Source organism: Rhipicephalus microplus, unplaced genomic scaffold (genome assembly GCF_043290135.1).
Source record: "Rhipicephalus microplus isolate Deutch F79 unplaced genomic scaffold, USDA_Rmic scaffold_52, whole genome shotgun sequence".
NCBI classification, from domain to species: domain Eukaryota; kingdom Metazoa; phylum Arthropoda; class Arachnida; order Ixodida; family Ixodidae; genus Rhipicephalus; species Rhipicephalus microplus.
The window spans coordinates 1,478,113-1,498,462 of NW_027464625.1; the positions used below are offsets into that span (position 1 = coordinate 1,478,113).

Genomic DNA, 20,350 nt, shown 5'->3' on the forward strand with positions numbered 1-20,350 from the left:
CGTGTTGAATAACATGAAAAACAGCATCTTGCTCTGGTCGCCCTGCCGCGGTGGTCTAGTGGCTAAGGTACTAAGCTGCTGACTCGAAGGTCGCGGGATCGAATCCCGGCTGCAGCGGCTGCATTTCCAATGGAGGCGGAAATGTTGTAGGCCCATGTGCTCAGATTTGGGCACACGTTAAATAACCCCAGCTGGTCAAAATTTCCGGAGCCCTCCACTACGCCGTCTCTCATTATCATATGGTGGTTTTGGGACGTTAAACCTCACATATCAATCAATAATCTTGCTCTGGTCGGCAGTGGCAAAGGGCTCCATGAACAGTGGTGCCTCATATAAGTGCAGAACCAATCAGAATAGGGAAGGGAGATCTTGCTGCATGTGAACTAGCTGCCAGGTGCCCTAAATGTCAAATGTCTGCGTGTGAATCTACTAAAATATATCTGACAGCCTTTTGTACCACCTGCATGTGTTTCATACTGGCCCAACCTTCAAATCTTGCCCGCATTCTTTATATATTTTCTTGTTTTAATGGTAATTCTGTAGTTTGTTTGCCCATTAAACCATGCTTGTCCCTTTGAATTGAGATAACATGTCAAAGGTGGACTCTTAGTGTGCCTTTTGGACAGTTCACAATATATTATAGATTTTTTTTATTTTTTTGCAATGTTTTTCATTTAGCATTTAAGGCAGTGTTTTTTATGTGGCATTGATTTTTTCCCAACAAAAACTGCATTTGCAGGTCTGTGTACACATGGGATTCTAGTTTGTCATTGTCCATAGAAAGCATAGGCAAAGCACTGGAAATACACATGCATGCATGCATGTTGAACCTAACTTACGATTAAGACAATGCAAGGCACTATGTATAAGGTCTCATTCATTCTATCCAATACCTTGCAGAAGGAGAAACTATTGAACTGTAATAAGTACCAAGCTAGCTAGGGTTTGGGTTAATTGAGCCACGCTTGCTGTCTAAAAAATTATGTTCCCAGTGCGCTGAAGTATTTGTAACACTCCTCTAAAATATTGTCATTGTCTTTTTAATGAAGAGCTGTTTGTTTGCTTTCATGGCTATGTCATCGGTTTGTTCTGTGGATGTATCAAGGAGTCGCTTCGGATGATAACGATCCTCTGACACAACGCAACAGGGCAAAGCTTTCCAACCTGCAAAACATGATCATTCAAGCGATGAATGAGGTAAGAGATTTAGTTCAACCTTTTAGTGCATACATTTATTTCATAACCATGTTTCATCATCATCATCATCATCATCATCATCATCATCATCAGCCTGTCTACGTCCACTGCAGGACAAAGGCCTCTCCCATGTTCCGCCAGTTAACCCGGTCCTGTGCTTGCTGTTGCCAATTTATACCCGCAAACTTCTTAATCTCATCTGCCCACCTAACCTTCTGTCTCCCCCTACCCCGCTTCCCTTCTCTGGGAATCCAGTTGGTGACCCTTAATGACCAGCGGTTATCCTGTCTACGTGCTACATGCCCGGCCCATGTCCATTTCCTCTTCTTTATTGCCATGTTTGCATAATGGAAAAGTATCAGGGTGCATTCAGGTCCTTGAAAACCTTTAAATTTGAAAAATGTATTTTTAAGGCCCTTGAAAGTCCTGCAATTTTTGCCCCATCCTTGAATATCCTTGAATTTTCTGAGCACTCCCAACCAACATTGTGGCCTCCTTTATGTGGCAGATCGGTATACCTGCCAAGTCTCCTGGATTTCGACCAGTTTTTATGTTTGTACGGTTGTCGGGAAAATCTCTCGGAAATCGAAATTTTTGTGCGTGATCTGGCCACATTGACAAAAATGCAGCCCAATTCAATCCAGGCTTTTTGCGAACCCATCGTATTTCATTGTGAACGAATTTAGGAGGCATTAATCTAAACGTACAGTAGAGTCTCAATGATGCAAGACCGGCAGATACACGAATTCGTGAAATTCCCCGGCCAAGTTCTGCGATGTCTATTGGGCCAAAATTGGGATGTTCCGAGCTCTTTCTCTAATCGCGGCGGGTTGTATGAACTTCAGTGTCGAAACTGTGGAACGAAGGCCGAAAGCAGTGTGCTCGAAGCTTCGGAAGGACATGCGCAATCAGCGCATGCACTGTCAGAATTGCGATTATCGTTTCCCACAACCGCTGTGTACGAAACCGTGGTCTCTCTTGAAACAATCATGTGTGGTGATTACAGAGCTCTGAAAGTGCACATGCCTTCAACGCTCGACCAGTTAAAGTGAGGTTGCGTTCCACAAACGCTGCGGACAAAATCGTGGCAGATGTGATTATAGGAAGCACAAAATGACGCGGTTTTAAAGGTTCTTGCGTAGCCAACACACGTGGTTTGAAAATGAAACTACAGGTTTCTGTAATTGCCGCACCCCAAATCGCAGTGCCTGACACGAAATACGCTCTCTGAGTTTTCTTAATTTCATATGCGCCATTCCTTTCAGTGCACACTAGCACAAAGTACTCGTAAAACCATGTGTAACGCCAACGACGCTGACAAGCTCTCGTTGCAATGGCCTACACTACCGTCTCCCGGATGTCACCTGGCAGCACCTTCGACTGTCGCACCATGTTTGGCCTAGCAGAGAGATCACGCAAGGCGGCGCCTCTGGGCAAGGGAAACACGATTTGTTTTTCACGCCTCCCCATTCTAGCCACCCTAGCGTTGGCTTAGCCATAGCTTCGCGGTGGCAGGTGGTGTTCGTACGTTTCTCTGTCAATTGTTTGATAGCCCCGTCATCGGTCAGAATCAGTGCAAAGAGGGCTTTTTACAACCTGAAATTGTCGCAGACAATTTGAATCACAGTGCTGCTACAGAATTCAGCGTGGACCAAGCCTGCATCGTCAGGTGGAGGAAACGGCGGGACCAGGTGCTCAAGGGCGTCATGGCTCACAAGAAATTCACGGGACCGCGCAAGGGCCGACAACCCTAAGAGGAAGTCTGCGAGTTTTTTCACAGCGAAAGAAACAGAGGTATGGCTGTCACTGACAATGCCACCCAGACGAAGGTGATGGAGATTCCTCGCGTGGTGTTCTGCGCTAGCCGTGGCTGGGTGGAGCCCCGGATGTGAAAACCAAGCTGCTCAAGAGCAACTGTAACTTGGTCATAATTCCAGGAGGCATGACACTAGTGCTGCAACCGCTGCATGTCTTAGTGAACAAGGCATTCAAGGCGCACCTTAAGTATGAAGAGTGGGCCCGGAACTATGACAAAAAAAAAAAAAAAAGCCGACGAGAAAGTTGCAAATAGTGTACCCCCCGTCCATCGTGGCAACATGGATATTAGATGCGTGTAAACGTATCAAAGTCGACGTTCTCGCGAAGTCGTTCAAGAAGTGTTGTGTCACGAACAACATGGATGGCATCGAAGAGGATCTGCTGTGAGACATCGAGAGTAACGATTCGAATGGTGCAATGGACTCGAGCGGTGCGATAGGCTCGAGCTGTGTGACGGTCTAGAGCTGTGCGACAGACTGCAGCAGTGCAACGGACTCGAGCGATGCGACGGACTCGAGCGGCAGCGATAGTGACTAACCTGCTGCACCAGTGATGGGTTCGCTGTGTGCACCTATTTTTCTTTTTATCTTTTCGAATAAAATGCGGTTTCTCATGTTAATTTTATTCATATTTTGTTGCAAAGGGGGCCTGAGCTGTGCGGTCATCTTTCGATTTTTTTAATCTAAACACCTCCCATAACTTTTAATATCATGAAAAAAATGGGGTGCATAGAATTGAGTAAATACGGTATTTTCAAAATATCTTTAATGCCATAGCGAAATTGACAGTCTCAATGGGTTTTCGCCGTCGCTGTAATGTCCCAATCGGGAAGATCCCCCAGCCCATCGTAAGTTCTATCCACTGGTAATGGCGGGCGAGCGGGTGCGAATAACGCAGCTGGAACAGAGATCAAACCAATTGGCCCATCTCTATCACTCGTAGGGCACCACAAGGCCGGCCCTCAAATGCTCAAGCAAAGAGGAAACGCCCCTCCTCTCTTTGATAAGCATGAAAAAACACAAAGGGGAAGGGGGGGGGTTGCTTGAGAAGCAACTGTAAGCTTTAATTTTACGGGCGCGCACTATCTCGCTACCTCGGCAGCCATCGGCGGGCAGGTCGTGTACCCTTCTAAATGCTGCGTTCTCACCACGCAAAAACTCTGTGAAAAGTGTCCCTGGAATGGCTGCATTCTCTTACACCAGAGTTTTGTAGAGTTGCGTGAAAACGGATCCAAAAAAGAGGGCTGCCAGCCGCACTTCGTATGAGACTACGATTTGTTGCTATCACATTGCTTCATCCTTGCAGTGACACTGCGACTTTCTTTTTGTTATTATACACTGTTATATTTATTTTCAGTGTGGAAGTGCTGCTCCGATTGCTCCAAACTGCTCTAAAACAGAAATGCTGCTCCAAACTGTGATTTTTGTCAGTAACTGCCCCAAACCTGCTCCAAAACAGCACTGAAAAAATGAGAATAATAAACTTTTGCTGTTTAACCATCTCATAAGTCATATAGACACTGAAAAGAACCTGAGTACAGTAAAATCTCGACGATACGATTACGGTGGATGCAAATTTCATGATAATACAAATTTTAAGGTTGCTTCGGATGAATTACATTATATAAAATACACCGTGATTCTGTGTTATACATATGGTTTTCCCAGCTACTGTAGATGATACTTACGCACGATTGAGTGCTGCACGCAAGCGATGCAATGCGGCTTGTCTGTGGGAGGAAGGCCCCATCACACTTGGCCTTAAAGGGACTGAATGCGGCCAAACTCACCGGAATTTTTTTCGCTTCACCGCAGGAGAAGTGACTAAAAAACCGTGCCACGAGGCGGACACAAAAAAATTGGTCTGAGACCAATATTTCCGCCACGCGATAGCAGATCCCCTTTTTGCAATGGCTTTGGCTACACCGGCTGTGCTGGCTCTCAAACCTTGTGATGTAAACAACCATGCTGTCACAAAACGAGCGCTCAAAAAGGGCGCACCGCTAAATTCTCGCGACGAAACGCCGGAGTGACGCCGCGAGGTCAACGATAAAAAAAAAGAAAACCAGCATCCAAAGACTCCCCGGGCACGTGCCCCTCTCCCCTCGGAAGCGTGCGTCGCCGACAAACCTCCTCTCATCGGCACCCGAGCAAGCCCTGGAACGTTCTAGATGGAAAGGGGCGTGGTGATGCAGGGTTGCGTCATCCGTGGCGGACGGCCCTCGTACCGTCTCGCGCTTTCCCCAGCCTTCGCTGCGTATCGCGCCGACGAAATGCTGAGAATTTTCTGGAATCTCGCGCGGAAGGTATTTAATCGAGCAGCCGAGATGCGGGATCAGGAGAAGAAGGAAGTTAGCGCCAGAGTGCGTAGGGTATCCCGCCGCGTCTGTCGGTGAAGGTTTTGTCCTTAGTGACAAAGCAGGAGAAGAAGAAGGTATGCGCCAGAGTGCGCAGGGTGTTCCGCCTTGAGGGCGAAGCCTTTTGTCTTCCGTGACAAAGGAGGAGAAGAAGAGGATTTCCACCTGAGGGGTGAAGACTCGAGCTACAGGCAAGAGTGTGTGTCTACCGCTATCGAGCGAAGACGCGTGGCAACAGCTGCGTGTGTGAAGCCGACGTGTTTCCGGCGAAGAAGTTTGGAGCCCGGAGAGCAGCCAATTGAAGACGCGAAGTTTCCTGGAAGAGAAACGTCGGGGGCGAAGACGCGAAGTTTCCTGGATGAGAAACTTCGGGGGCAGTGGAACGACAACAACGCTGGACTTTGAGTGAGTGATTCTCGGAAGAGTATCATTCAGACTTTTGTTCCAAGAACTTTGGACTGAATAAGTTTTCTAACTCTTTAGTCTTCAAGTGTCTTGGTTGTTCGATGCATGCGACTGCATTGTAGTGCGTATTGTTGTCTGTGTCCGTTGTTTCGAGTGTGGCTGATTGTACTGTGTAGTACATTGTTTTGATTGGTGTCATATTGTATTCAACTATTGTCGAGTGTGCATACTTGTGTATCGTTTTGGATCTGCCATAACTGAGAATATAATTTTGTTTTGTTTATCAACTCTTGGCTCTGACTTGTTCTTTGGGCCACAGCCGGCGTCCGCTGGCGTGCCAAGTAGGACCACTTCTAAGTTGTCCACGCTTTCGTGGTGCGGTTCGGGGGGCCGATACTTCGGCCCTTGGAATTAGCCCGGCAATCGCCTCCCTAATTAACGGGACCTGTGACACATGCAACCTGCTGTATATTCAAGATGGCAGCCAATGCCTCGGTGGGTGCATCGGCGCAAAGGCGAACTAGTACCGGCGCAGCACAACGAAGATCACGGCCATGAAAGAGACGTGTTCATCAAGAGCCTGGTTTGAATTACGATCGCTGTGAACACAGGAAGTAGGCAAAGGTGCAGCAGCAGGGAGTCGGCATGCCCTAAACGTGTCTCTCTTTTGCACTGCTGGATTAATCCGTCGCTGCAGCTGTGTCGGCTTGTGTCATTTCTTTTGACGTATCTCCCGAAACAAAGTTTGTAAATACGTAAACTATTTTTTTTTTCCAGTGCTTTGTGCCTAACTAGAACTCTAGGGATTTTGATGCTCAGGAATAAATTTTCTAGTGGCAAAGACGACAGCGGTGGCATGTATATGAGGGGCAGAACGAATGTGAACATTTTCGATGGGCACGTACATGGTTTTGTGGCCACTCTGGCGTTTTCGCTTAAATTCTCGCAAGTGAATTCTCTTGAACTGATTTTTTTCATATCGACTTCGTGGTGCATTTTTCCGGTGGCTTAATTGGCGAAGCGAGTGAATTTTCAAGAAGTTTTGCCGCTTTCGTTCCCTTTGATGCCAAGTGGGAACGCACCTTATAACGCCAGCAGCATGAGTGAGGAAACCGAGGCACTTTATTGAGAGGTGGTGGAAGCAGTAAAGCTCAAAAGAACCTCATGGACTTCTTTCAGCAAAAAGTAGTTGACCCCAATAAAGTTCTTGTTCATCTTCGCGATCAGCTTTAACTTGTTTTTGGTTCATACGAATTCGGGATAGTACAAATATTTTGCATGCTCCCTTCAAGTTCGTATCATCGAGACTCTACTATACTATCATCCCAGTATGCTACTAATGTGCAGCATTATCTGCTCTGATCTCATTTGTGCAAAATGCACTGGCATATTAAGGATGTAGCTCATTTTGGCAGTTTTTTTTTTTCAGCTTGACTTGCAAGCTAGTGTAGAGAAATATATAAATGAGCAGGATTGATTTAATCCCGAACTGACTATCTACTGCTTATTTGGCAACAGTCATGTGGGACTGTGGTTACTTCTAACTTCTAAAATGTGGTGCTCGGCTTTATTGGTTTGATTTGATTTTTGTTACAAATACTAGTATTTTAATTATATATGTAGCTCACTTCACAGTACATTTTTGACAACCAGTCATCTTTTTACTTTATAGCTTCTTGAAATTTACATTGACTTTTGTCTGTGAAGTATATCTTATAATAAAAATAATATTTACAAGATGGCGAATTTTGTATCTGTTCCCAAACACCAATAGCTGCTCCCAACTAACATTTTTCTCACTCCGAAAACACTTTTGGCTGCTAAAAACAGTACTTCTCCTGCCTCTAATTATGCTCGGAAAAGTAAGAAGTGACATGTATTTTCTAAAAGTTCGAATACTTCGAATTGTAAAATTCCGGTGTGAATCAAATAGCAAACACTGTATGAAAAATATTTGGAAGTCCGAATATTCCCACACTTCTAGCTGTGAGTAGTGTTCACACTGCCATCACTTGTGGCCAAAAAGATGTTTTAGGGCTAAAAAATACAATTTTAGTATTATATTTATTTGCCATAGAATTCGCTTTACTGCTTCAATGCTTCACTGTTTCCCTAAAGTATTAGTCTTGTAATACTTTTTTAAATATTAATATGATATGTATTACAGAACAAAACACTGTCCTCAGAAGAGTGGAAACAAGCCGTAACAGCACACAGCGCAGATATCTCACAAGATGAGAGTGGTGTGGATGAAGCCAGAAGCTCGTTGGAAGCCATCCACCTTGGTACTTGGGATCGAACTGCGAGACGCTACCTAGAACTTTGGACAGAAACAGTTGAGTATTGCTTTTCTCTACTTCGGAATGTAATAGTAGTTCATTACGCTCATAATTTATTGGCCTCTCTGCTTTTGTGTTCCTCACTGCTTGGCAGGCTCATGCGGTGGGATCACCAGATGTCAGTGGCAAGTGTATACTTCTTGCTTATTACAGACTGGATGTCCACTAAGCACCGGTGAAAAGAAAGAAGATGCGCATGCTTCCATAATGGAGTTTTCACAGGACTGCACAGGTGAACAGAAGCAGCAGGAAGAGGAACAGCATCTAGAAATTCAGGGGAAGACCTGGCAGGGCGTGCTTCATGGCGAGAGCCCGGTTATGACCCTGACATCCAGAGCCGCCAATCCTTCAACGGATCTGCTCTTACGAAATACTGAGCCTGAATACTACGACCCAAGCCAGCCTTTGTTTGACGAAAGTGATCTCACGGGTTTGACGCAGGTGTCTGTGACACCGGAACTACGCAAGTCCCGACAGCCGAGTTTGTCGTTAAAGAAAAAAAAAGTCGTCATGGATGGTTTTTGAGAAAGCCAAAAGGCCAAATGTTGATGCCTTCAGCGTGCAGGCCTCGAAAGCCACCAGCTAGGTAGCGGGCTAAGCAAGTGTCACTCCATTCCTGCTATATTGCATCTGTTCAAAAAATTGTCTTGATATGCTTTAACAGCAGTAAGTTAAAATCTCATCTACATCATAGTGACAAACGGACTTAATGAAGGTTACTGTTGTCAGTGTTTGGCACAATGTCTGGCTTTCTTTTACCCATGCACAAATCTTCCAGGAAGCTTAAAAATTCACCATTCCTCATTGTTTGTTCATTCATTACACATCATCATTCACTGTCAATAAACACTGTCACAACTAGGCAAAGTCATTCTCATCTGGTTTTCATTCAGCATTTTCAGCCATTAGTAGTGGCAATCCCCTGTTGTAAGATATTAAAAATTTCTAGGGCCCTCAAGTACTTTCGTAGCAACTTCAAGGCAACAACATTTTCATTTTTCTTACTGCTTCATTAAACCTTTTCTTGAATCTTTCCCGGCTCACATCCGTGTGTTGTCTTTATTGTTACAAATGCAAGTGAGAATCTGTCGCTACTGCCATAATGTTTCTATTTTCTTGCGTGCTCAAGGAAAATTTGTATTTTAACACCGCAAAGACGAGGTAAATGTGCAGTTATAAATGGTTAAACTTGGTCTGTATGTGTGTTCATACAAACATATGCTTGAGCATACTTTGAAGTTCAAAATGTGGCATAACCCTAACATATGGAGGTAAGGAAGAGACAACAGTGCAAGAGCTAGCTTTCAACTGGATGTTTATTTTTCCGAAGCAACAGTGTAAATAGAACCATACACAGAAGGCCCAATCTACGCACATAAACAGAACAGAAGGTTTTATTGTGCTAAATGAAGAAAAATACATGTGCATCATATACATAAAGAGGTCCCATAGTCAGAGACTGCAAGGGCACCTCTTGTACAATGTAGAATTGAGATTGATTGTGATGTACATAGCAGGGAGACAGAGCTACAGTAAAATGCAATTGAAATAAATAAAGTAAGAATATACCTTGTAATCTCACAGAAACAATTTAAAAGCAAGAATAACGAGTTAACTTCAATGACAAGTGATTACAGAACGTAACTCACAATAAACACGAATCAAATAAGAAACAGCAAAACAGGCTAGTTAGTTGACATGATAGGATTTTTTAACTTCGATTTAATTACCTTCAGAGAACGGCATACTTTAATGTCGGAAGGTAAACTATTCCAAAAAGAAATTCCGGAAAAATGAATGGTTTGTTCGCCATAATTGGTGCGAACTTTTGGCAGTAGAAAGTTATTGTTAAGGGCAAATCTTGTGACATTGTTATTTGAGAGAATGGTAGTAAAGTGTGGAAGTTGGTTATTTATAGTTCAATACATGTAAATACCAAGGTTATATTTAACTAGCTCAGATACAGTTAATATATTTTTTTCGTGAAGTAGTGACTTAGCGTTAGAGAGATATGGGCTTGACGTGAGAATTCTTATCGCTTGGTTTTGAATTGTCTGAACTGAAGTAAGATGAGTGGTGTATGTGTTACTCCATGAAGTAATACAGTAAAAAATGTGCAAATGAACAAAAGAGAAATACAGTGACATAAGTATTGATGGATTGAAATAAAGACGAGATTTAATCAGTAGTCGAACGCCATACGTCATTTTTTTCCTAATATATGCAACATGTCGGTGGTATTTCAAGTTACTGTCGAGTTCAACGCCTAGGAATCTACAGCAGTCGCTCACAGGGATTTCGTTGCGCGCAATTATAACAGGAGGGATAGAAGGTAAGGGTTTTTGTGGTGAAGAGAAGACAACAAATTTTGTCTTAGGCGTGTTAATTTCTAACATATTATTACTGCACCATTGAACGAGTTGAGCCAGATCAAAGTTTAGTTTTCCAGTTAAGGATATAATGCTGCTATCGGAGTTAAAAATTGTGCTGTCGTCGGCGTATAATATACAACTGGATGAAGAAAGGCATTTCAGCAAATCGTTAATATAGAGTAAAAACAAAAGGGGCCCCAGAATGGACCCCTGGGGTACACCAATATTAGTTAATTTGATTGATGAATATGCATTAGAAATTACCACCTTCCGTGTCCTGTTGCAGAGATGAATACCTGCCGCATCCAGAAAAATCAGTTTATTTACAGTTGGCAACACGGAGGGGCAGCTGACAGAGATTACCGGCCTTAATACCATAACTAGCCCAAAAAGCCACCTGTCTCTTGCAAAACACGCCTTGGCAAAACACGCAGGAGGACTTAGGGAGTGACCACTCTCTGATAGAGATTACGGTAGACACGGGCCTGAGCGTTCGTAGAACATACTCTGAAAGCACAGGCCGTAAACTCAAATTAGTGCAGTGGGACGCGTTCCGCAAACAGCGAGCAGAAGGCGGGCGAGGCGACGAGCCGATCACGGATATAGACGAGTGGACCGCGACGCTCAATCGGGACGTAGACGCGATAACGTGCCACATCCCGCCCGAAGCGAAGCTCGAAGTAATCGACAGCAGGCTCCTACACATGTGGGAAGCAAAGCAAGCCCTACTCAAGAGGTGGAAGCGCCAAAGACATAACCGGGCGTTGAGAAAACGCATAGCACGGTTAGACAGAGAAATTGAGGAACATGCGTTCCAAGTCTGTAGGTCACAATGGGAAGACCTGTGCAACGGCCTCGAGCGACAGATGCGCGGGGCGAGTGCTTGGCGCCTTTTCCGGCACCTATTGGATCCGGAAGATACTCGTGCCGCTCAAGGCCATAAAACTCGGAGACTTGTGAACGATCATAAAGGCGATGACCTGCTCGGTGCAATACGTGACCGGTACTTTAAGTTGGCAGAGAGCGTCCAACACCCAGATTATGACGGCGTTGCTAATGAGCAACTAGACGCCGAATTTAGCGAAGCGGAAATTCGGGCAGTCCTTTTTGAACTAAACACCCGATCGGCGCCCGGCCTGGACCGGGTTTCGAACAAGGCTCTCCGCAACTTAGATGACGAGTCAATCTCCCGATTTGTGACTTATGTCAACGAGTGCTGGCAACGCGGTTCCCTTCCTGAAGCATGGAAAAGAGCTCGAGTTATCATGATTCCTAAACCGGGCAAGCAGGTTGCGCTTGATAATCTAAGGCCAATTTCGCTCACGTCTTGTGTAGGAAAAGTTCTGGAGCACGCAGTCCTCAAACGCGTGACTGACTTTCTCGAAGTCCGCGATGTATTTCCGCACACCATGCTAGGATTCCGCCGCAATCTCTCCGCACAAGACGCGTTGCTTCAGCTGAAGCACCACATTGTTGATGACATTACCAGCTCAACCAAGGCGATCCTTGGCCTAGATATTAAAAAGGCCTTCGACAGCGTTAAACACGAAGCAATTTTAAACAGAGTTCAAACATTAGGACTAGGACAAAAAACATATAATTACATACGTGACTTCCTTGCCGGCAGACGCGTACGCGTCGTCGTTGGAGATGTGGAACTGCAAGAATTTGAGATGGGCTCGAGGGGCACGCCACAAGGCTCCGTAATTTCGCCATTACTCTTTAATTTAGTTCTAATTGGGCTACCCGAGAAATTATTAGGCATACAAGGATTGTATCACAGTATCTACGCGGATGACATCACCCTCTGGGTTCCCGGCGGAGGTTGTGATGGTCACGTCGAGCGTACGCTCCAGGCAGGTGTAGACGAAGTTCAGGAGTACTTGAGAGGAACGGGCCTCGAATGCTCGGCAACCAAGTCGGAACTTCTAATCTACAAACCTACAAGTAGAGGTCGCAAAACCCCGCGCGACGAGGAAAGGGAGTGCTACAAAATAAGCGTTCTATTGGCAGATGGCACTCCCATTCCACACGTAGACAAAATTAGAATTCTGGGGTTACACCTGCAGGCAAACGGCCATAATGGTGAGACGGTGCGAAGACTACGTCGTTCGGTAGACGACACGATCCGACTCCTACGTCGTATCACGAACAGACGTACTGGTATGCGCGAACACTGCGCGATCCGTCTAGTGCAGGCGTACGCAATAAGCCGTATAACATACGTTGCCCCCTACCTCAAATTGTTAGGCTCAGAAAAAAACAAAATCGAATGTATAACACGAAAGGCTTTCAAGAGAGCAATTGGAGTTCCACTGAATGCGAGCACTGAAAAGTTACTAGAACTTGGACTGCACAACTCACTCGACGAGTTAATTGAGGCCCATGTCGTTTCGCAAAACGAACGCTTGTCGGGGTCTAAGACGGGTCGACACATCCTCGAGTCACTTGGCATCCGGTACCACACTCAGCAGGGAGAAAAAGCGGATGTTCCTGCCTCGGTTCGCGACCGCCTAATTGTTCCGCCGCTTCCTAAGAATATGCACCCGACGCACCACGTCGGGCGCCGTAACCAGCGAGCTAGAGACCTTCAAAAGAAGTACGGCACTAGCGACGAAGTTGTGTACGTAGATGCCGCGAGATATGGGGACGGGAGACACGCACACGCCGCTGCGGTCGTTGACCGTGCGGGCAAATGCCTCGCGAGCGCCACGGTGACCACGGGACATACGGAGGCGGCCGAAGAAGCCGCGATAGCCCTAGCAATCGCCACGGTGCCGAACGCTACGATCGTAATCAGCGACTCGCAGGCAGCAATCCGCGGCTTCGCGCGCGGCCGCGTCTCGCGGGAAGCGGCCCGCATCCTTAAGATGTGCGGTGATGGTGACTCAGCGTCGCGATCGCCACAACAAAATTTAACAGTCTTCCTCCTTTGGACCCCGGCACACACCGATGTCCCGCTTCCGGGCAACGAGGCAGCCCACGCCGCGGCTCGAGGTCTCACTCGCCGAGCCGTGGCACATTCCGTGGCCGCCGCCTCCGCTCCCGAGAACGGGGCTTCTGATCTGCCGGATCGAGACACTTCGACAGACACGCAGCGACAACACAGACCACAACGGTCGTGGGGTGATCGTCTCATCACGTTCCGAGATATTACGCAACACTACAGACTGGAAAGGCGAAAGTTCCCGCCACCGCATGACAAATTAAACAGACACGATGCCGTAAGCTATCGCTTACTACAAACCCACTCTTACCCCAGCCCGGTCGTCTTACGCCACTGCTACCCGCACTTACACATTACCGATCTATGTAAAGCATGCGGGCACAGAGCAACGCTGCGCCACATGCTCTGGGAATGCGCCGGTAACAATGGTCGAGAAACGGCCGCCGTTCGCGATGCGCCTATGGCGGCTGCCAATACCAGGCAACAGGAAGCCTCGAGCTCACTCGTTCCCGCCGCCGTCCCGTCTGCGGGAGCCGCGGGGGACCTTCTCCGTCGGCGACGCCGCCGCTGGGAGGCGGCGCTCAGAAGCTCGGAGCTCAACGACCAGCTCTGGGCTGTCCGGCAGGCCGAAGATGCCGCCCGAGTTCAGGGACTCAGCGCCGCCATCTGAGGCCACCAAGACCAAGCTGCCGGCCAAGCTCTAATAAAGTTTCCTCTCTCTCTCTTATGTTCCTGATGTTGTGCAATATGCCGGACAAAGGGACAAGAAGCTACATCAGTGTGTTGCTCCAACCGTGATTACACTGCACGCTACTGCTGCCACTATGTAATATTGAATGAAAAAAGGAGGAATGGATCAAGGTCATCTTTATTTCTTGCACGCGGCCCGATGAAACCAACAGGCAAAGGAGCCAAGGAAGGCATAGGCTAATTTAGCACACAATAAAGCGTAATGCTGGCACGTGCAGTGCCCCTTTGCAAGAAGCACATCTGATCCAGACCCCACGTTTGGTTTCTGCAATCTCTTGGCCACTGCCAGCAATCTGCTTCTATGACGCAATGAAGCCACACCCAACCTCTGAGGAGCGTAAGTACGGGCCTCTGTGTGAAGAGAGGAGGAGGGGAGGACAAGAACAACAAGAGGGAAGGAAGGGAGGTTAACCAGGCACATGCCCGGTTTGCTACACTACTCTGGGGGAATGGGAAGAAGGGCGCTTGAGTAAGTGATCAATTCGCGCTCGTCTCGTAAACTCTCCTCCCCATTTACGAACAGATTTGGCTGACCTGTTCAAAGCAGCAACTGCTTTCTGCTATGGATAATTTTCCCAGTTCACGTCTGTGCAACCAAATTTACCCTGCCACACACAACACAATGCAAAGCGTGTGGTGTGCCTCACGGAGAGCTCGGCCTTATCATATGGGCCTGTATGCAGCTATACAGCACAAACTATACATTTACAATCACCATGGCTGAGCAGTGGGAGGCACGTGCTTGGCGGACTAGGTCTGGGCAGTCCTGCTGATCGAGCACGTGTCCAGGATTGAAGGCCTGGCCACCGCCTATGGAAGAGGGTTATGGAGGGGGCCAGTCTTCCAGCCCCTGCCTTTCTTGATTCCAGCAGGGGTAAATAAACTTTATCTCTTCCACCAAGCAGAAGGGAAGATGAAAGCCTTAAATTTAAGGCTTGAACAAAACGTCAGCAGCTCCAATGTTTGCATATATATCCCCCGTTGTGGGTAAGCACCATCTAGTGAAGGAACATCATCATCACGACCGTTGTTGCGGCCGGAGGAACGTCGCCTCTCCATGGACTGAAAGAAACAACTCGGCTGCTGTCGCGTCAGCCTGTGCGCTTTGGCCAGCATGACGGTCCGCTTGGCCATCGTCGCGGTCCTGGTACTCTGCTGGTCATTTGCTGCCGGCGGCGGCGTCAGCGACGATAGCGGCCGTGGCTCCCACACCAAAAAACGGAACGCCATGATCGACTTACACGATTCGCTCGCAAAATTCGCGTCGTCGCTCCGAAACTTTGAGAGGAAGAGCCAGCAAGTGCTGAACGCTGCAGTGGCAGAGGAGGAAGGTGGTTGCGTGTTTTCGCAGGCTGCCGAAGATGGGAGGCATGCGGTGTCGGAAGATAACGGACGCCCTCGAAGCCGCAGACATCGTGGTCGTGGTATCGGCGACGTTGGGTCTTACGACGCTGAAGGTGGTGGGCCCTTCAAACCTAACGGATATGCGACGCACAGCGCCGAGAACCTGGTTCAGAAAAGAGACGACGAGTCTGTTCGGGTGATCCGCATCAAGATTCTGCACCATGGACACGACAGAGAGGAAGACTACCACTCAGGCGTCGCTCGGAGGTTGCCACCGAAAACGACGCCATGTCTGGTCTCACATTGGGTCACTGCGTCGCGGCATCGCGCCACCACTATGACCACTCGCACGGCCAAGGTGGCAATGATCAACAAGAAGTCTTCTGCCTTGACTTCTACAAGTACATTAGCCGCATATTGCGCGCAAGACGATGCCGCGAGAGAAGTTCCGCAAAAGCCGGATGATCGCAAAAATGACGGAGGTGCGCACCATGATGAGGAACCGCATGGGCACGATCAAGACGAGCAAGTCGCGTCCGGAAATGACGAGTCCCACACCGATAATGCGCAGCCGTCGAGAGACGCTCACGAGTCTCATGCTGATGATGAAGGCATAACGAACGTTGAAGACAACGGGTCGTTCGGGGACGAGTACGCGGAAAGTGAAACGACGACGATGACTGCCACAGGGACACAGACCAAAGCAAAACCTTACATGCTGCACTCACGCGGAGATCATTTGCGTATTCATATAGTGCACAAGCCGTCCAACCCACTGACAGACGTCAACGAGACGTTCTTCGCTAACCATAGCTTCGTCAACAAAACGGGCCACGATGTCCTGATGGTGAAAACCGATGACCATTTCTTTGCCACAAACGGCTCCAAAGTGTTCAAAGTTCGGGAGGCGGATCGCCATCTTTTCCCTGCAGGTGTGTCATTCAGCAATGCTGCGATGCTTAAGAGCGGGGAACCGCAGCCGTACCTCAAGGAACAGGACTATGTGGAAGAATTTGAGAAGCGAGTGAGGCGGGTAAACGAAAGTTTACAGCGTATTCGCAATTACCGCCAGCCACAGAAAGCAAAGATAAGAAACAGACGCGAGAACGTCCGCTCTATGAGGTCGCTCCGCTTCGCGCCTTCTCCTAAGCGGACTGCCACGCCTTCTCGCAAATCAGAGAACCGAAATTCTCATGTCATCGGCGCTAGCAGTGGCAACATCAGGATTATATTTAACAGGCGTGTGGACAATGAGAAAGGCCTGCAGGAAGAAGTCATTGCCAAACCCGCACCGATTGTTGCGGAAGCGAACTATGGCGGCGCGAAGCTACGCCGCAACATACGCATCCTCGACCCTTTGTCTAGGGGAATACCATTGAAGGGAATGGTGAAGCGTCACGTAAACGAGACCACTGCGCCTACGGAACAAGGTGATGACGTGGTAAACGTTGTTAATAGCTCCCAGAGTAATGAGCCATCGATGGGCATGCTTGAGCAAGTGGTCACCCGCGTTTCATATGTTCAAGAGTCAGACCCTGTTGTGTCCAAGTACGAGCAGTACCGCTTTAGGGCGATTGCGTTGACTGCCGTTCTTGCAGCCGCGGCTGTGTTTTCGGTGTCGGCAGTTTTGGCGGTGCTCTACTTTGACTTGAACCGTCTCATTTGTTTCGTAAGAAGTTTCAAGTATTCTCCTCTTGACATGTCGTCTCCTCTTGACGATGACATCGAAGAGGTGGTTTCTTCAACTCCCTGAGCTGGTGAAAACTAAATTTCGTCTTTGTGCTTGTAGACAGGGTTGGTTCATGCAATTTACCTACCACCGGTGCAACGCCATGCGAGCTTTACACGCCACGCGAGTGGTACTGAATTGTGTCAATTTCTGATTTGTTGAAACAATGCAATATTTTTTCTTTCGCTACAGTACAGTAGGACGGGTAGGTAATTGATCAAATTAGGCTGAGCGAACATTTGGAGTGCTATATACAATGTGCGCTCAATAAAAGTTCAGGCTGGCAAAGTATTGGTGTTCTGTGTGTTCCATTTAACAGCTTACCCCGTAGGGAGAGCACAAGAACATAAAGGGGAGATAAGGGGAGGCACAAGGAATTATGCTAGGGATTTGCGGGGGTCAAATAAATTGCCATTACGGCAGACAGCTGTTGCGATGTTAGGAGGTAGTACTGGAGAGTCGGACGTCCACCACGTGCGATCCTGATGGTGAAAAGGGGGCGCGCTAATATACTCTGACTTAAAATGACAGTCTTATAAATTTGTCTTTGTCTGTTAGTGCTCTTCTTTTAGAGCACCGCTTAGACACTCGTTTGCGTTTAGCCAAATCCACCTAGAAATATATCAAGGCCTCCGGTTCAACGTCATGCTAGTGAGACGGACCAAAATCTTTTTACGTTTCTCTCTCTCTCTCTCTCTCTCTCTCTTTGCCGCACGTGTGAGAGCGTCTGCTGTGCTGGGTACGTATTGCTGGGGGGCGGGAATGGGCGCTCACCTGTTTCAAGGAAAGAGAAAAGGAGCTAATTTCTGTCGGCGATTATGGCGACATGGCCAAGCCCCTTGTTGTGTAGAGGGAGAAGGGGATAAAAAGAATGGTAGAAAGCTAGATAAAGAAAATGAAGCACTCGCCGCACACGATTGTGGAGAGTAGGGAACAGATTGGAAAGATGGGGGACAGGGTTGAAGGAGTCGAGGAAGGGACACCAATCGGCGATAGCTGCACGGCACCATGAGATCGTGGATGGTGGGCCGATCAACGAGAGCTTCGCTGGTGTCGGAAATCGCTGATGGCACAACCATTCAGCATGGAATATAGCTAGCGAGTCCTCGCCAGTTTTGAGAGGAGACGGCAGAGACGAAGAAAGAGGGAGACTAATTAACCTGCCTCCATTTCGCATGCGTTTGTATTATCGCGCAGACGGCATCCGCGTTCCATCGCTCATAAAGCTAATTGCTAATTTATCCTTTCGCGTTAGGGGGAGACGCCACAGCTGACTCTGCGTCGGGGAAACTCAAAAGCATATATAGAAAGAGAGAGAGAGAGAACTTCATCAATGCAATTGAACTTAGTTGTGATTTTTCATACACCGAGCGCTTGTTCAATAGTGTAAAAAAGGACATGTAGTCGGTTTTAAGCACCATGCACTGACACAACACATGGCACGTGTATATATGTGAGTCTCGTGTCATGCACATAATAGTATTACATGAGACACTTTTTATGCAATGCCTCGCAACTTTACGCATGCATACAACTATGTTGATGGCGGCCTAGCTTCCCAACAGTGTATATTCATTTGCATCATTGAATGAATTTTAATGTCTAAAAAGCAGCTTAACAAAGAAATGAAATTTTAAATGCAGGGCAATCCCTAGAGAACCAAATGTGTTTTGGGCGTTTTTATCTACTTATCTACATATCTGGTTAGCTACGTCTTGGTACTCTCGTATTTGCCTCATCCTTAGTACAGACTAAAATTGGCATTGGGGGGGGGGGGAAGGAAGGTATGAGAACATGTGTATGATGCCAACATAACGTGAAAATCATGTGTCATGTGTATGTCATGAAATTCTTTCAGTCATGTGTCCCTGCGGTATGCTGATATGCGCCTTAATGTTTGTATCTACCTGAGCAGCGACAATAGATGTCGGTAATTTAAACGCGAGAACCTTTCAAAAATCTGGCACTAGCAGCGTTCATACAATGAGTGCAGAGAATAAAAATAAGGGTCCCAGAAGGAATCGAAATCCAGCATTTCGTGTGGGAGGCATGTTTTCTACCACAGAACCACGCAAGTTATTGAATCTGCTTTGGCAAAGGTACTATGAAGACATCGTCGGCGCAAAGTGATTACGGTTACTATGCTAGCTATCTAAGTTTATAACAAGGGGATAAACATATGTACTCCTACTATACAGATGTGCGTCATGTCCGGTTAACATCAGTTGTAGCTGCAGTATCGCACCGCAAGGATATCCTTCAAGAACAATCGTCCCAGCAGAAATTTCGGAAAACTGTTACTGTATTAAAACATTCACTGGTAACATTTTCATTTATTTGTAGCAATACAATTGAGTGATTACTGTTATGAAGGAAAAATTCGCCTCATTTGTTGGTTTCCCCGGCGTGCAGCTGACAGTGACCACTGTCAAAAATGAGGGGGGGGGGGCTCAGCCCTTTCAACTTTTCTCAGTGGGAAAGCTCGCGCCCCCCTTGCCCCCCCCCCCCCCCCCGGCTGATAGGCCCATGATGGGACCCCATTGGCGTCGGCTGCTGCCTAGGCTCGTCGAACCAAGGCCTGCGTCGGCGCGTGTCATGGAGGAAAGAAAGAGTTTTCCTCCGTGGAGTTTTCCTTCATTCGTGGCGCTTATCCATATGATGCGGCGTCGAGAGAGAGATCGAGCGCACGGCTTCGCGCGCGCCCACGCTCGGCGCCGCGTCAAAAAGCTTCGCGCTGATGCGCTGCGACGGATACGTGGGGTCAGGCTTTAAACATGCTTCTGAGTTTCTACCGAGCTGCATGGTCCTTCGCTGTCCTTGCAAGTTGCAACCCTTGCCGCCTTGGGCTTTCATGAGTTATGCTTGGTGACATGTATCACCAGCTGCGGTGCTGCGCATCATATTAATTTCGAGTGATCATAACATTTAAAACACAAAATCACGGAATCAGAGTATATGCATTGTTCACAGGTCGGCAACTCCAATGTATTGAACATGACACCAATTTTTGTTTAAAAAAAACCGAACCGAAACCGAAACTGATTTTGTAGCAAGCCGAAGCCGTACCGCAGTAGCCAGCTGGCTGAGCACGTT

At 47.4% G+C, this 20,350-nt stretch overlaps 1 protein-coding gene across 2 annotated transcripts in view; it reads left to right on the forward strand.

Annotated features, from left to right (window-relative positions):
- Positions 1-9,158, forward strand: part of LOC142788288 (TATA box-binding protein-associated factor RNA polymerase I subunit C-like) — a 40,917-nt gene extending 31,759 nt beyond the window's left edge. For both annotated transcript variants that reach the window (XM_075884889.1, XM_075884890.1), the window contains 3 exons: positions 1,106-1,197; positions 7,944-8,111; positions 8,269-9,158. In XM_075884889.1, coding sequence (XP_075741004.1) covers positions 1,106-1,197; positions 7,944-8,111; positions 8,269-8,640 — 632 coding nt within the window. In that variant the 3' untranslated portion in view covers positions 8,641-9,158. The remainder of the gene's footprint in view (positions 1-1,105; positions 1,198-7,943; positions 8,112-8,268) is intronic.
- Positions 9,159-20,350: the final 11,192 nt, after the last annotated feature.